General features: G+C 41.1%; 3 protein-coding genes across 5 annotated transcripts; all 3 read left to right on the top strand.

Moving 5' to 3' along the window:
• The first annotated feature begins 1,085 nt into the window (after window positions 1-1,085).
• On the top strand, window positions 1,086-2,640 carry LOC115822069 (tubulin alpha chain-like). The gene is made up of 3 exons (XM_030785720.1): window positions 1,086-1,221; window positions 1,382-1,530; window positions 1,672-2,640. The coding sequence occupies exons 1-3, from the start codon at window positions 1,101-1,103 to the stop codon at window positions 2,638-2,640; spliced, it is 1,239 nt and encodes a 412-aa protein (XP_030641580.1). The 5' UTR covers window positions 1,086-1,100.
• A 1,044-nt stretch (window positions 2,641-3,684) lies between these two features.
• LOC115822066 (tubulin alpha chain-like) lies at window positions 3,685-7,155 on the top strand. The gene is made up of 4 exons (XM_030785715.1): window positions 3,685-3,719; window positions 5,102-5,324; window positions 5,604-5,752; window positions 6,131-7,155. Exons 1-4 carry the CDS (start codon window positions 3,717-3,719, stop codon window positions 7,106-7,108), a joined length of 1,353 nt encoding a protein of 450 aa, XP_030641575.1. The 5' UTR covers window positions 3,685-3,716; the 3' UTR covers window positions 7,109-7,155.
• Window positions 7,156-8,103: 948 nt separating this feature from the next.
• On the top strand, window positions 8,104-16,420 carry dnajb2 (DnaJ heat shock protein family (Hsp40) member B2). Of its 3 annotated transcripts, XM_030785718.1 has the most exons (11): window positions 8,192-8,382; window positions 9,244-9,329; window positions 10,112-10,221; window positions 10,347-10,394; window positions 10,540-10,656; window positions 10,916-11,008; window positions 11,159-11,276; window positions 11,749-11,819; window positions 11,946-12,215; window positions 15,079-15,138; window positions 16,049-16,420. In XM_030785718.1, the coding sequence occupies exons 2-10, from the start codon at window positions 9,265-9,267 to the stop codon at window positions 15,105-15,107; spliced, it is 921 nt and encodes a 306-aa protein (XP_030641578.1). In that variant the 5' UTR covers window positions 8,192-8,382; window positions 9,244-9,264; the 3' UTR covers window positions 15,108-15,138; window positions 16,049-16,420. The 3 variants fall into 3 exon arrangements, with proteins under 3 accessions (XP_030641577.1, XP_030641578.1, XP_030641576.1); XM_030785717.1 differs by lacking the exons at window positions 15,079-15,138; window positions 16,049-16,420 and adding an exon at window positions 8,104-8,183 and having other exon boundaries at window positions 8,327-8,382; window positions 11,946-14,226; XM_030785716.1 differs by lacking the exons at window positions 15,079-15,138; window positions 16,049-16,420 and having other exon boundaries at window positions 11,946-14,226.
• The last annotated feature ends 421 nt before the right edge of the window (window positions 16,421-16,841 follow it).

The raw sequence follows: 16,841 nt of genomic DNA, 5'->3' as shown, positions 1-16,841 counted from the left end.
TGGTCATTTCTTTCACAATTCCCTTTATGAGTCAATCTGAGAAACTATTTTGTTACAACTTTTCAATCACCTGCAACTCAAGCTTATTCAGGTCATACGAGAATGTATCACATTCCATTCCACTCATGCTAGCAAAAACACAGTGCAAATCTAATTCATAAAAGTAGGTCACATATATGTTCACAACTCAAAAAAACACACAGATGTAAATGAAGTTAAATGTTTCCCAGTTCCAAAATAATTATTTATACTGATTGCTTTAGAGTATACATAAGGAGTTGCATTTTTTTTGCCTTAGCATGTGTGATACAGTGCAAGTCATTCAGGGTAATATATTGCAAGCTAACAATAAGCTCTACTCCCCTGAGCATAGGAGGTGCTAACCTCATTTTCTTATTGTGCTTTCCATCTCAGATGGTATCACCTTCTTTCACTTCTATCATTACACACAGTGCTGCTGCTCTGAGACTGGCCGCCCATAAATGTGAGTGTCGAATCTATCTGCGCCATTCTTAGCTTCTTCCCGAACCCTCAACGTCGGTCTGAGGAGAGGACACAAAATGGTAAGAAAAGCTCCATGGTTTTTCTAGATTTAATGATATATTTAAAGAACGGTGAGAATGTTCAGTAGTTAAAATGTTGAGTGCAGTCAGTATAGGTTTACTGCAATGATTTCATTACATTCATTAAGTGTTTTCATTGACATGACGAAGTTTCCCCTCACAACAAAGTTCCTTTTGCTAACGAATGGGGTACTGCATTGTGGGGCAGATGGCCGAAAATTGCTTACAGCAATAAAAAATTGTCAGTACACTTATACTTAACATAACAAGCCAAGGATTTATCCAACTGGAAGACATAAATCTTCTGTTTACACAATAAAAGTATGTAACTTGTACGTAAATTGTGCAAATCATAATCATCTGTTTGGGGCCACTGGACTACAAAATGCTGAGAAAACATGTAATGAAACCTTATTTTTCTCCCTCTTTCTGTAGCGCGAGTGCATTTCTGTTCATGTTGGGCAAGCTGGTGCCCAGATTGGCAATGCATGCTGGGAATTGTATTGCTTGGAGCATGGGATCCAGCCAGATGGGCAGATGTCCAGTGATAAGATCATTGCAGGAATAGATGATTCCTTCAACACATTCTTCAGCGAGACAAGAACTGGAAAACATGTTCCAAGGGCAATTTTTGTAGATCTGGAGCCAACTGTTATTGGTAAGAATGTTTTAAATAATGGAATAGATAAAGACATATTAAACTGAATAATGCTTGTTAACAACTTGCATTATCATAGTATTGCATTACACACCCAAAGTATGGTGCTACCAAATATTTGTGTGTTAACGGCTCAGAATATTTTTATTTTCACACTCAGATGAGGTCCGTACAGGAGCTTATCGTCAGCTGTTCCACCCTGAGCAGCTCATCACCGGAAAAGAGGACGCTGCCAATAACTATGCCCGTGGGCACTACACCATCGGCAAAGAGATCATTGATTCAGTCCTGGACCGGATTCGTAAACTGGTGCGGAGGCGAAGATGATGTTGCCCTCTAAAAAGATTAATTAATTGCAATTGATTACATTAATGGTTTGTTTTATGACTATTCACGCATTACACACTGGTTCTATAATGTAATTCTAAATATCTGTGCTTTTTGTAACAGACTGACCAGTGCACTGGTCTTCAAGGCTTCCTGGTGTTCCACAGCTTTGGTGGAGGCACTGGCTCCGGGTTCACCTCCCTGCTGATGGAGCGTCTCTCTGTTGACTACGGCAAGAAGTCCAAACTTGAGTTTGCCATCTACCCAGCTCCACAAGTGTCCACAGCTGTGGTGGAGCCCTACAACTCCATCCTGACCACACACACCACCCTGGAGCACTCTGACTGTGCTTTCATGGTGGACAATGAAGCCATTTATGACATCTGTCGTAGAAACCTAGACATCGAACGTCCATCCTACACCAACCTTAACAGGCTCATCAGTCAGATAGTCTCATCCATCACTGCCTCTTTGAGATTCGATGGAGCTCTGAATGTGGATCTGACAGAGTTTCAGACCAACCTGGTGCCCTACCCTCGCATCCACTTTCCTCTGGCCACATACGCTCCAGTCATCTCTGCTGAGAAGGCCTACCATGAGCAGCTGTCTGTTGCTGACATCACCAACGCTTGCTTCGAACCGGCCAATCAGATGGTGAAGTGTGATCCTCGTCACGGTAAATACATGGCCTGCTGTCTCCTGTACCGCGGTGACGTGGTGCCCAAAGACGTCAACACCGCCATTGCTGCTGTCAAGACCAAACGTACCATCCAGTTTGTGGACTGGTGTCCCACTGGCTTTAAGGTGGGCATCAACTACCAGCCCCCAACAGTGGTCCCTGGAGGAGACCTGGCCAAGGTCCAGAGAGCTGTGTGCATGCTGAGCAACACCACAGCCATCGCCGAAGCCTGGGCTCGTCTGGACCACAAGTTTGACCTGATGTACGCCAAGAGGGCCTTTGTCCACTGGTATGTGGGAGAGGGTATGGAGGAGGGAGAGTTCTCTGAGGCCAGAGAGGACATGGCAGCTTTGGAGAAGGACTATGAAGAGGTTGGCACAGACAACGTGGAAGAGGAGGATGATGAATTTTGACAATGTTATTTTTTCAGACTATCAAACGGTAATCTTTGTAGGTTACTTTCTGGAAAATTTCATGTTCTCTTTTCAGTTTTATTTCACCCTTCAAGTCAGTATTTTTTGTATCATTTAAAATAAGGACCAAAACAGACAAATTAACAAAAAGAGAAAATCCCACAGGAGAAGATGAATATGATAGACCTTCATTGCGTCGATAAGTAGGATATGATCAAATATACTTCTCGGTTTCTTCTGTGTGCGCAAAGACAAAACACAACAAGCATTATTTTCTGCTGAAGAAATGTATTAGCTCTAGAATACAATGTGTTTTGTGTTTTATTCTGTCAGAGGAATTCCTATGCTGTGTAACAACCCTCAGGTCTTAGAACAAAACAGTCCATTATTTAATGTGATCCCGTTCCTCTCTCTGTATATTGGAATGAGTGTAACCAAAGACCACCTGCTTTGGCTTGTCTCCATTTCCACACAGTAGAGCTTTGTTTAAGTTCATATATAATGCTAGGAGCACTGCATGCTGTTTACAACCTCACCAACACTCTAACACTGATATTAAACTGACACCAAATGGGTATGTTTCGTATTTGTTTTTGTCATTCTTACAAAATGTACTGTGTTTAATTAGAATCCCTCAAAACAATTACCATTCTTAATGAGTCCATCTCAAGTGTTCTGTGATATACAAGCAACCTTTCGGGGGGTGGTGGTGGGGGGGGGGGGGGTCCTTACATGTAGATTGCAAAAAAAAAAAAAAAAAAAAAGCTCCATTGAGGCAATAGATACAACCCCTATATAACAAGTAAAAATCCTTTAAATACGCCTAAGGAGACTGCCAGCTTCAGAGTCAAATGTCCAGATGTTGTTTTATGACTCATAACCCCAAAATTCCCAAGAGAGACAAAGTAGAAGGCCGGCCCTCCTATTTAATTCTGTCCTACACCCACAGGCCAACCAGCTTCCTGCTCTCCACTCCTCTCCTCCCTTGCTATAAAAACCCCACCTCTCACTCTCTTCTCTACCACTGCCTTCTTTTTTCCGAATCTTCAAGTCGGCCAGAAGGAAAATCTGTCAAGATGGTGAGTGCTGAAGTAGATTAAGTCCTATTTTTGTTCTTTTTGCATTTTTTTTCCTTAAAAATGAGACACAAAGCCTACTTCTTTAGTATCCGAGTGTTTTGAGAGACAGGAAACAGAACATGAGCATGTGATAGTTTCTTGTTTGATTTTTCTTTTTATATTTTCTATAAATGTTCTGCTTTTTTCGAATTTTTGTACTGGAGCATATGAAAACCTGAACATTTAGAAATGCTATTAGAGTAGTGCACTGTGTGAAGTATGCAGAGTTTAGACATCCGTGGAGAATTTTGCTTTGAACTGGGATTCGAGACACATAGCGTGCCTCTCCTCGGGAACAGGATGTGGCTTAGGCCTTTCAAAGTCAAATCCCAGACACTCGCACAGATTTCAGCAGGATTTGCAGTGGTCACTTCTTCATTTCTCGATGGACTGTTCATTAGCACTACATGCTTCTGCAATTTCTATTCATACTGAATACTACAGGGGGGGAGGGGGGTTGGGGATAGAAAGCAGTGTAGTCATCTATGAGGGGGGGAAAAAATGAAAAGCCACTTTATGATAACGTAGAGACACATTCATAGTTGATGAATGAGCTCATGATCGACAGAGGACTGCTGAAGAGGAGAAGAATGGATAGATCTGTTCTGACGAGACATCTCTGCCTGTTACACAAAAGCAGACGTGTGACTGAGTAGGACAGAGAGTAGAGGGGGGTGGGGTGTAACATCCCCTCTAGGGAACTGGGCTACTTCCTTTACAATACAGAACCCTGATGAGCCAGCCTATGGAAACACTACGCTCTCATAGACATTCATAAAAGCAAATGGCAAATAAAACAAGGTCTCAGAGACAAAACAAGAAACAAATGATTAAAAGAGAGGGTTTTTGAATTAAGTCCAGTTGTGGTCAACTTCACTCAAATGTACTGTGACAGAACAAATATTGATTTTTAAACTGAAACTATATCATGCTGGGTAATGTTGGAATCTTTATGTTGGCAGTGAAAGAATCACTTCTTAATTCCATTACTCAGTCTGTGTGGGGCCAAATACAAAATCTATCTGAAATGTATCCACTTGTAATGGACTGACCTTTTATTTCAAAAGTCATTTCATTTATTAAGGGTAGTGAAAGCCACATTATCTTAACTCTTTAAAAGTAGCAACATTTTTATGCAGTCAAAGATTGAACATATTATTCTGAATGATTTGATCATTGGTCATGTTATAGGTTTTGGAAATATAAAGTGACAAAGATACTCATACATATGAACCAATGTAAAGTCCATTCTAAACCAATAAAAGTCATAATATTTGGCAGTATTTGATGACTGGATAGACTGGGATATCATGTGTCCATTACCCCATCTTATGTCCATACAGCGCGAGTGTATCTCTATGCACGTTGGGCAAGCAGGCTCCCAGATGGGCAATGCATGCTGGGAATTGTATTGCCTGGAACATGGGATCCAGCCGGATGGACAGATGCCGAGCGATAAGACCATCGGTGGAGGAGACGATTCCTTCAACACATTCTTCAGTGAGACAGGAGCTGGGAAACACGTTCCAAGGGCTATCTTTGTAGATCTGGAGCCAACTGTTATTGGTAAGGGGCTATATATAATTAGATTTTTTTTTTTTAAACTTAAAAAATAAATTATATTTTTACAAAAATGTCAGATTCTAAAAGTAGCCATTCATCTTTAAATCGATTTTGTAACCAAAGTGGTTTACATGACGGTCTCTCTGAAAGTTCCTTTTGAACTAATCAAAAACTGATATGTACCTTTTCGAACAAATCAGGCTATTTGAATACTGGCCGAAATAAATGCAGATTTACATTGTAAATGAGGAGCCCTTTAGTAAGTTTGTATCTTCCCCTCAGATGAGGTCCGTACAGGAACATATCGGCAGCTGTTCCACCCTGAGCAGCTCATCACCGGAAAAGAGGATGCTGCCAATAACTATGCCCGTGGGCACTACACCATCGGCAAAGAGATCATTGACTTAGTGCTGGACCGGACTCGCAAACTGGTGAAATCTTTAGCTCTTCATTTGGGTGTTACGTAAAGTTAGAATGCAACCCTCGGTCCTTATCAGTCCAAGAATAAAAAATATGAATTGAGTTGTCTGTGCTATGACACCATAAAACAACTGATACTGTTATTTGCGTCCTATGATGATCAAATCCAAGCGTGTTTTAAATAAACCAGGGAAGAAACCCTATAGAAATGACTACAAAATGCTACGTTTGACTCAAGAACAACTTGTGAATTGTTTATTCACTGACACTCAAAGTGGAACATAAGCTCTGAGTAGATATCTTTGCTAAAATGAAAATCCATGTTTGTTTGAGTATGTTTGCTTGATTGTAGTCTTTATAATGTCCCTAATGTTTCCTTCCCTCCAAAGGCTGACCAATGTACAGGCCTCCAGGGTTTTCTCATCTTCCACAGCTTTGGTGGAGGCACTGGCTCCGGGTTCACCTCCCTGCTGATGGAGCGTCTCTCTGTTGACTACGGCAAGAAGTCCAAACTTGAGTTTGCCATCTACCCAGCTCCACAAGTGTCTACAGCTGTTGTGGAGCCCTACAACTCCATCCTGACCACACACACCACCCTGGAGCACTCTGACTGTGCTTTCATGGTGGACAATGAAGCCATTTATGATATCTGTCGCAAAAACCTGGATATTGAAAGACCCACTTACACCAACCTAAACAGGCTGATTGGCCAGATAGTCTCATCCATCACTGCCTCTCTGAGATTCGATGGAGCCCTGAATGTGGATCTGACAGAGTTTCAGACCAACCTGGTGCCCTACCCTCGCATCCACTTCCCTCTGGCCACATACGCTCCAGTCATCTCTGCTGAGAAGGCCTACCATGAGCAGCTGTCTGTTGCTGACATCACCAACGCTTGCTTCGAGCCCACCAATCAGATGGTGAAGTGTGATCCTCGTCACGGTAAATACATGGCCTGCTGTCTCCTGTACCGTGGTGACGTGGTGCCCAAAGACGTCAACACCGCCATTGCTACCATCAAGACCAAACGTACCATCCAGTTTGTGGACTGGTGTCCTACTGGCTTTAAGGTGGGCATCAACTACCAGCCCCCAACAGTGGTCCCTGGAGGAGACCTGGCCAAGGTCCAGAGAGCTGTGTGCATGCTGAGCAACACCACAGCCATCGCCGAAGCCTGGGCTCGTCTGGACCACAAGTTTGACCTGATGTACGCCAAGAGGGCCTTTGTCCACTGGTATGTGGGAGAGGGTATGGAGGAGGGAGAGTTCTCTGAGGCCAGAGAGGACATGGCAGCTTTGGAGAAGGATTATGAAGAGGTTGGCACAGACAGCATGGGAGAGGAGGACGAAGAAGGAGAAGAGTATTAAAGAAGTAGAATAGCGATCTGCTATTCTGCACGGCAGTAAAGAATGCATTCTGGTTCTGACATTTGCAAACCAAATGTTCCAACGTTCCTTGCATTCCTTTTCTATGACTAAGTTTGAATAAAAATGTCGTAGATCATTTTTTGTGGTTGTTCATTTCTTTTTCTTTTTTTTTTTTTGGAGAATCTTGTGTCTGGGGATACAGTTTCATATAATGTGTACTGAAGAACAGGAATCAACCAAAAAAAAAAAAGATCTGTCTCATGAGAGAAAGTTTGTTCAATCTCGTTTACTTTAGGCAGCAAAGGTTAAACATAGCAATGTACTCATTTCCCTTGAAATTTCACTTTATTTCTTATCACCATATGTCTCCCCCTTCAGAGTCTTGTTGTACTCTGGTCTCTTTGATATAGAAACCAGAATGAAGTCTTTGTGAACAGTAAATTGCAGTGGTGAACATCCATTTTGAGAGTGAAAAAGAAATGCATTGTAACAACGATAGTATACACATTCAGTTAAAATACTGAGGGGTTTAAATATTTGAACACATAAATCAGTTGACATTATAGATTAAACACTTGCTGCAGTGGCTTTAAATGAAAGACAACACATTGTGGTTTTCACCCTCATTAAATAGCTGATTTTTGCATGGAGCTAGAAGAACATAAAAGAACATATTTATTTATTTATTTGGCTTTCAGTTTCTGTTCATGTTATGTTGAGAAGAAAAACATATACGTTTAAGACTCCAGCCAAAATTGCAAGCCATAAGTCGTGATTCAACCGTTCCCCACCTGAGGTATATAACGAAATCTAAACATTCAAGTAGTGTCACTGACATTACTTATGTTTGTCCTACCACTTGTTGCAAGGTCTACGGCTGTAACGAGAGAACAAGGCGGAGCTAGTGACGTTGCAAAACACTGGCATGTTCTAGACGTTCTATTTTTTTTCCTGTACGTTCTGTCTCAGCTGATTATGACGTAGGGCGGCGGAGAAGGACGAGGGAGACGCAGATATAGAAGTGGAGTCAAGCCCATCGAAGTAATGAAACGCAGAGGGCCAATGTAGATCCTCGGTAACTGGTTGACTTCTACGTCCACTGTATACAAAGAGAAAAGAGCGTCGAGTACCCTCTTGGCTGTACATCTGCTTTTCTGGATAGGCTGTTACGAAACGCATTCCAGCGACTTTACTGAAATAATACATCTCTATTTACAGCAGAGCAGACGAGGAGAGTCACTAGTGTTCCTCCGCAGTGGACACTTCTAAAAAAGGTAAGCACACTCTGTCGCCATGAGATATGAATGCACACGTACAAACCGGTGCTATAACATAGCGTTAATGAAACACCATTACAGAGAACAGAGAGCATAATAAAGCAGAACTTGGGTTCATGCTAAATTGTTCGACTCTAAAACAACACGATGACAGCAGGTGGGTAAGCACGGCAGCTGTCACTTGCCGTATGGCCCAAACAAATCGAAAAGTTTGAGCTGGAAATAACACCACATTGTGTCCGGCTTCCAGAGAGCTCGAGCCATGGGTAGGCGTAACGCCAGGCACGAGGGGAATACCGTGAGCTATATTCGGTGAATTAAGCCAACTCACCCTGTCCAGTAAGCAATGGGTGTCTGCATCAGCGCTAGTGTCACTAGCATGTCAAACGCATAGATCAGCTAGCTTAAATGGAATCAAGGGTGAAGCATGAATGAAGTATGTGCAGTAGTACAATTTATACTTATTTGGTGACGTCATGCATGCGTCTCGGGCAAACAAAAGTTCACGAAATATCGAGGGTGCCTTATTCACATTTCTTCGAAACAAGACAGAAGACGCGTAGCCATTATACATTTTACGTAGACCATGTCAGCTTAACGACTTTGTCCTTAACGTTGAGTCTGAAAAGATGTTTTGTGGCATATGATAGTCACAACACTGTTATTATCATGCTGGGATTGTGTTTTGGAGGGAAGTTCAAGAGCAGTGAAACTGTAGAATAAAAGCAAAAAAAAAAAAAAAAAAAAAAAAGAAAGAAAGAAAGAAAGTAAATAAATAAATAAATAAATAAATAAAACACTAGGCAAAATTAGGGAAACTGAGAAAATGCTCTTCTTATTCTGTTGTTTTCTGGGCAGGTGCTGAGAACAGGGACAGTCATGGTGGATTATTATGACATTCTAGGAGTGTCACGAAATGCCACTCCTGATGACATTAAAAAAGCGTAAGTATATTTTCACCCCTGCCCCTGTAGAACTTATTATTATTATTATTATTATTATTATTATTATTATTATCCTATTTCCCCCAGTTACCCTATCTTGTTTATTACACGTCTGTGTACCCACATATCATGAACAAGAATTTCTCTGACATGCAGATTCCACTGTGAGGAGCAAAATTCAAAGAAAGATACCAAGAGAAAAATATTAAGCCATGGTTGTATAAAGAAAGGCCATTTTTAAAAGGTACAGCAGTAGAATGACTGGGCTAAATCTGCTTTAACATTCATGACTCAGCAGTGTTCAGGCACACTGGCCAGTGTTGTCTCCTGGACTGGTATTAAGTTTCTCTGCCGTAATGTTGTCCAAACTCTTGTGCACTGCTGTCTGCTTGACATTTCCTCTTCCTTCTGGTCTTTCTGTACTTTTTCTTCAATGTGGTGTGAATGTGTTATGAGTCCTACTGCAGTTAAGCACTGTTCTACATTTAGATGATTATGTTCCTTACTCTTAACAGGTCAGCAGAAGCTTGGTACTAGAGAGCATGTCAAATGGTCTTATCTTTGTTAACTTATTTTGTCGGGTAGATTTTAAATTTTTCTGTTCCTATTATTTTGATGTATCAGATAGGAAGTTTTGAGTTGCACAGCTTGTATCAATTGGCAGAAGTACTATTAACTTTCCCTGACCTGACCGGGTGTGCGGTGTAGCTTTGCTATTATGTTTACTAGGTATCAGCGTAGCTCTACTTAAATCTGTGTGTGGGATTCAAATGTCTCTGCAGCTACAGAAAACAGGCGTTACGATGGCACCCAGACAAGAACCCTGACAACAAAGAAGAGGCAGAGAAGAAATTTAAGGAAATAGCTGAGGCGTATGAAGTCCTGTCTGACAGTAAGATCACATTCTCATACTTGAGCAGGATTGGATCATAACACAGCATCTTCACCATTCCACTCCTCTACCAGACCTTCTTTATGACTTTGACAGTGTCCTGTTGTATCTTTTTTGTCTCCAAGGAAACAAAAGAGAGGCGTACGACTCCTATGGGAAATCAGGCGTGTCCGGTGAGTAACTTTTCTTAGCTTTTAGTTTGTCGTTGACTGAATCTGCATTGCTTTTTGTTTATCACCTGAGTGAATAACTTGGATAAGTCCTTTTTTTTTTTATTATGTTAACCACTTATTTCTTTCTGTCGTTGCATCCCGTCAGGATTTGATGGCTCTTCGAGTTCCGGAGATTTCCCAGGATTCACATTCACATTCCGCAGCCCAGATGAAGTCTTTCGGGAGTTCTTTGGGGGCGAGGATCCTTTTGCCAGTTTCTTTGGTCAGTTCATAAGAGTCATTCATTCAAAGGTTTTATCAGTAAGCCGACCCTGCCCCATTCTCAGAGTGCTGTAACTGTGCTCTGTGTCAGATCTTCCTCCACACCCCCAGTTCTCAGACGTTTATCACACATTCTCTAGCCTTCATCCCTTTGTTTCCATCCCAGTATTCATGAATGTGCTACTATTAGCACTTACACTCTCTCTCTCTCTCTCTCTCTCTCTCTTTCTCAATTTCTCTGTTTGTTTCTCTGTCTTCAGATGACTTCCCGTTTGGAGGTATGCATAGTGGGCTCCGTGGCTCCTCCTCCAGACTGGGCCCTGGTCGATTTTTTTCATTCCCATCAGCTGGAGGTAAAATTCTTTAGTCCAAAATTCCCTCACCAAAATTGTCTTTTATTACGTCTTTCTAAGTAGATTTATACTCAGCAGAGACAGCTATTCCATCTAGTTGGGTATTCATCAAGTTCTTTAAATAACATGCTCTTCTCTCTAATCCTTTAGTGGATTTCACATCCTTCTCCTCCTCTCTGGGAGGAATGGAAAACATGGGCGGAGGAAACTTCAAATCTGTCTCCACCTCCACGCGCGTTGTCAACGGGAAAAGCACAACCACCAGAAAGTCAGTTTACATTTCTCTGTCGAATGTCATTCCAGTTTAGATTATGTTTTATTTTCTCCCATTTCAGTCTAATTAGCAAACAGTTTCTGTTCAAACAGGCAGTTTTGGTATAGTGTAACTCCAGTTACTGTTTGACTGCTCACACTTTCACATAATCATTGTTATTGTTATTGACAGACTGCTGTAAGAAACAGTTAAGTACAAATAAGTACCATCAATAAGCAATTCCGTTACATTCCATTTATTCGCGCTCAAATACAGACACTAACTGAGTTACACATACTTTAGTGCGTCGCCTTATCATCATTGTAAACTCTTAGAGAAAGCTGGTATCACCCAAATGCTTGTGACTGTATCAGTGTTTATTGTCCAGTTAAGATTTTCTCTTTTGAAACACAACATTGTGATAAGGATTTTGCAGCCTTTATTCTTGTCACCCTGCTGCTGACTTAGGATCTTTTGTTTCTGACAGGATCAGAGAGAATGGTCAGGAAAGAACAGAGATTGAGGAGGATGGGGTCCTGAAGACTGTCCTCATTAATGGTAACTTTTTGCTGAATCATGAACAAGGTCTACTCATTACATACAGTTACGCTGAATTGAACTGTACCTCAAGATTACAGAAATGTGACAGGTCTGAACTGGGCTGTTTTGGGTTTTTTTTCGCAGGTGTGGAGGATGAAATGGCGCTCGCACTGGAACTGAGTCGCAGAGAACAGTCGTCCCAGTCCTCCCAACCTCAGATCTCGCATCCCAGAGCAACCCACGCTGACCCTTCCGGTACCCGCAACTCCACCCAACGCTCCTTTAGCTCCGCCCCTTTCTTCCACTCCGAGGCGAACGACAGCGACGACGAGGACCTGCAGATGGCGCTAGCCTACAGCCTGTCGGAGTTGGAAGCGCAGCAGAAAGCGGCCTCTGCCCAGGACGTGTTCTCAGGTGCCGGGGGTGTAAGGGTGACACATATCAGGGGAAAGGATGGCGAAAAGAAATGGAAGGTTAACGTACAGCAGCACAAAGTAGAGCAGAGCAGTACGGGGAACGCGACGCAAAGCACGCAGCCTTCTCCGCGGAAAGACAGAGGGACGGAGAGAGGGCCGGTGGGGACAGAGCAGAATTGTAGCCAAGGGCCTGTTGTAGTAGAAGATGCAGAGAATGAAGCAAACAAGAAGAGCACGGTGAAAAAGAGGAGAAAGTGTCGTTGCGTGGTGTGTTAGCGTGTGTGTGTTTGCGCGCGTGGTGGTACAGCGTTTTGCCTTTGGGCGGTATGAGGGCGGAGCCCAAAAGAGTTGCGACTTTAATTGTTCTTTTTTTTTTTCCCTCAATTTTACTCTTGAGTCAAGCTGATGATGTTATGTTTATATAAAAAAAAAAAAAGCTGCCTTGTCAAGTTTGTGCAGTGCCTTGACTGATAGTGCCCTGTCTCTCTGGCCCAAAGCATGTCCTGCTGCAATACAGGGCCTTCACTGTGTCACTGTGTTACTCTGTAGTGTTTACAGGAATCATCGCTTAAGTGTCAACTGTGTACTTTGGATAGTAAACGAATTGCTTACTCAAAACCCTCGCGATGCTTCAGAAGTCCAGTGCCAAGTCGTGAATGTTAACCATTCAAAAGGACGTTTTACAGAGGATGCATGAAACAGTGCAGTTTACACGTGCCACGCCTTAGTCATCCATTCGTCTGTGACGCTGTCGCTTCAGTACTCAAGCTCAGGTTCAGAGCGTCTGTAGCTTATCTTGCTAATTCGACTCCTCAGCTTCAGACTCAAGAATACCCTGAACTAAATGGTTTGCACTTGGTCTAATGTAACTTTTATATTTTCAGTTTGAATGACGGGAAGTTAGTTTTCTGCAGACTAGTCAATACACTAAGCCAAAAAGATTATCTTTGTTGTGGAGGACTTATTCCAGTTAATAGCGAATTGAAGCAAAATTGCTGTTGAACCACTGTAAGGACAATATTTGACTGAGTAATGATGATGTCATACATGGTTTTTCACTGAATAGAAGGCACAATGACATGTGGTCTGAAGCAGCATGTCTGTCTAGTGTCTCTAAGAAGAGAATTTAGACTCTCTGTTGGACTGACGCGTCGGCCCCTCTTCTGCTGCCGTGTGGAATTCTTTCGTACGTATTTGAGGAATGTTTAGGGTGGAATTTTCAGGCACTGAGGAATTTCTCCAAACAACACTAAAATAAGCGTTTTTCAGCATTTCTACAGTAGGAGATGTGCCATTAAAGATTGCAGACACTAATGTTTAAGTTAAACTTGAAGCAATATTTTAACCTTGATATTTCAATTATGGGATGCAGCTCAGCTCAGCTGAACAAATATTTTCATAGCTGTTTTTTCAAAAGTGATGAATGTACAATTAATGACTGATCAGCAGTGTTGAAAAGTTGAATTTATTTCTAAAAAAAAAAAAAAAGGACAAAATGTACGAGTTAGGAATTAAACAGTGTTCGGAATGTCTTATATTCTGGGAGGATTGAGAAGTGATCAGTGTTGAGAATTACATATCGAATGTGCCAGTTTTACTCTGAGCACAGTAATGACTGAATGTTTATGCCATAGACAGTTTAACATTTATATCATAATTAAAGTTTGTAGCAGCCCTTTCTATCAAAAGAAACTAAAACCAAGTTGAAGTTTTTTTTTTTTATTTTAATGAGTGAAGCATGCATTGATTATGCATTGTTAATCGATTTCGCCCCAGATCAATGTAGTTGATATGTCTGCACCATCCTTCCTCTATTGACAAATGAACACATGCACGTAAATGCATGTCAGTATAGAGGACTAAAGGCTGGTGACAAGTGGGTGCTTCAAATTTCCTATGTTATACATGTTTTCTTCTTTTTATTTTTTTACATTTGCCTGTTTTAATTGTTTATTGTTTGTTTGCAATTGTTAACACTAATAGGAAGGACAATAAAAGCTGGAAACAAATTAGTTGAGTTAATGCGGTATTCTTTAGAAAATGCTGGGTTGTTCTTGTTATGGTTGATTTTTTTTTTTTTTGTTATCGGCAAACGTTTCAACACTGAAGAAATGGTTTGACTTCAGTTTGGTTTGATGGTTTGAACGGGATGCAGATCTTACTCTCTGTTTGGTGGTGTGACACCGTGGGGCCAATATTTCGCAACTTTCACCACCGGTTGACCGGAACTAGCTATGAGACTGGGTAAAACGCTTCAGAGATTTAGCAGTTTTATTAGTGTATTGATGGTACTTTATGCTGCGGTGGACTGGCGACCTGTCCAGGGTGTTTCCCCGCCTTTCGCCCAGTGAGCACTGGGATAGGCTCCAGCACCCCCCGTGACCCGAATTAGGATAAGCGGCTTAGAGAATGAATGAGTGAATGAATGAATGAATGTTACTTAATGGGATATATTTGTTCTTTCTCTTTATCTCTCCCTCCCTCCCTCTCTCTCATAAGAAATTGTGACTCGTATAACCTAAGCATTAATGTCTGGAATGCTCAGATTCTTGCTGTAGCTGTTACAGAAATGCTAATTTAGCAGTTTATCGTAATCATCTTCAAACTCCTCTAAAATGAATACAAATCTTCCTTTTTTGACCTTTCTTTTTCAACATCTAAGTCTTTTCACTTCTCTCTTTCCCCCAGTTTGTCTCCGTTTTCTTTTTTCTTTTTTTTTTTAATCTTGTTTAGCCAGCACATACAAATGCTTTATTTCCTCTTCATCTGCATGTGATTTGTGTTTGAATATGTGTGCGTGTGTGTGTGTGTTAGTGGTTTCTCCAGTTGGTTCATCTATGTCATTCTCTCTGCTGTTTCAGACTCAGACTTCCAGGCTTTTACGGGCTGACTGGTCACTGTGCACCCTGCCCTTTGGTGAGGTAAAGCTCAGACTTAACACCCCCTAGCATCCTCACCCCCCTCCACCCCCCCACCCGCTTCTAACATCACCATTTACTGTGCTCTCTACTCCAATCACCCCACAACCTGCTCCTGTAGCACCGCAGTACGACAGCTATGCCCCACCCAAAGCAGATGCACAACTCATTTGTGCCATCTAAGGGGCATATCAGCTGAAAACCCCCTAAAGGTTTCCAGGCAGATGGCACAGCTACGGCTGATGTCTCTGAACATTCTATGGATTCTCATGTTCCACCAGCTTCTCAAGTTCTGTGACTTTCTTGATGACGTCACTGCCATGTATAATTTAAGGCTCCTTTTTACGATACAAAGAGAAAACATACCCTGGAGGAAGGAATGCTTGTACACACAGTTTCACAATTACACAATTAGATTTCTGTTTTAGCTGTTTAAGTGTGTTTGGTTCCACTTGATATATAGCATCTCTAATACTCTGTAACATAATCTGTATAATCTAATGTAATCGCTGCAATTACACATATATCGTCATTAGGCCAATATAACTGTATACTAGTCGTCACATTGCACTTATAATTAGTATGAGTATGTAGGTTTAAGTCATTCTTACGCTATATTGTAACAATTAATATAATAGTGTAATAATTTTATCTATAATAATTTAGACCATAGTGTGTTAGTTACTTTTGAATTGTAGATGTAAATACATTTATTAATATAGATGCTTAATATGAAGTGGGACTAGGTTTTCTACTAGATTGTGCTGCACAGTTTTAAGGATTTTAGTCACTGTCTGTAACTAGTGTGTTACAGACAGTGTAACTAGTGTGTATGAAAAAGAAAAAAGTGAGAGATTGACAGATTTTTCTGTTAGGGCTCTAACACTTCCCTCCATCCGTTTACCCTGAACAGGTGAAAACTCCCGGGCGCTCTGTTCTCTCTCTCACGTCGGCTTACCTGCTGCTCAGAATTTTCAAAGTTTTATTTGGAAAAAAAAAAAAAAAAGAATCTCACCAAAAGGTCACTGTGTACACTAAGTACGTATGAGAGTGTGTGCGTGTGTGTGTGTGGGTGTGGGTGTGTGTGTGAGTACATAACATAATGAAAGACTGGACTTTTTTTTGTAGGACCTCATTTTTCAGATAGCATCTCAGTTAAGTTATTAGCATATCACTACCACATTCAAGTGTCTTATGATGGAAAGCAATTCAGATCATGTTTGAAACTGTTTCATTATGCTGAATGTGTATGGTAAAATTGATCTGATAAAATAACTGACAATTTTCACGAAAAATCATCATAAATATGGAATATTTCCTCAGATGCTTTTTATGTGTTTATTTAAATGCTGAAATTCTGTGTGATGTTGTTTTGGTTTTGTAGCAGATCACAACTAGCTGTCGCCAGACGCTCATCTTTATATGACACATGTAATTGTTCAACGTTAACTCAGTAAGACAAAGGTTAAAAAAAGAGAGGAGAGAGAGAGAGAGAGAGAGAGAGAGAGAGAGAGAGAGACAGAAAGAGACCTCTTGCTGTTGCAACACTTCACGTTTAATTCAGAACAAGATTAAAAATTATAATTTTTTTTTGGATAGTTTTCTACACATTTGCTACAGGAATAAATGAATAATAGATTTCAAGTTCATTATTTACAATAAAATCACTCTTATTTTTTTTTTTTTACATTTAAAAAGTAACACGA

Source organism: Chanos chanos, chromosome 10 (assembly GCF_902362185.1).
Source record: "Chanos chanos chromosome 10, fChaCha1.1, whole genome shotgun sequence".
Taxonomy (NCBI): domain Eukaryota; kingdom Metazoa; phylum Chordata; class Actinopteri; order Gonorynchiformes; family Chanidae; genus Chanos; species Chanos chanos.
Note: the sequence above shows the minus strand (reverse complement) of the source record. Positions and strands in the feature narration are given on the sequence as shown.

Coding starts and splice junctions, on each gene's coding strand:
- dnajb2 (XM_030785717.1), top strand. CDS start 9,265: ATGGTGGATTATTATGACATTCTAGGAGTGTCACGAAATGCCACTCCT. Junction 9,330..10,111: donor CCTGATGACATTAAAAAAGC/GTAAGTATATTT, acceptor ATGTCTCTGCAG/CTACAGAAAACAGGCGTTAC. Junction 10,222..10,346: donor GTATGAAGTCCTGTCTGACA/GTAAGATCACAT, acceptor TTTGTCTCCAAG/GAAACAAAAGAGAGGCGTAC.
- LOC115822066 (XM_030785715.1), top strand. Junction 5,325..5,603: donor TCTGGAGCCAACTGTTATTG/GTAAGGGGCTAT, acceptor TCTTCCCCTCAG/ATGAGGTCCGTACAGGAACA. Junction 5,753..6,130: donor TGGACCGGACTCGCAAACTG/GTGAAATCTTTA, acceptor TTCCCTCCAAAG/GCTGACCAATGTACAGGCCT.
- LOC115822069 (XM_030785720.1), top strand. CDS start 1,101: ATGTCCAGTGATAAGATCATTGCAGGAATAGATGATTCCTTCAACACA. Junction 1,222..1,381: donor TCTGGAGCCAACTGTTATTG/GTAAGAATGTTT, acceptor TTTCACACTCAG/ATGAGGTCCGTACAGGAGCT. Junction 1,531..1,671: donor TGGACCGGATTCGTAAACTG/GTGCGGAGGCGA, acceptor TTTTTGTAACAG/ACTGACCAGTGCACTGGTCT.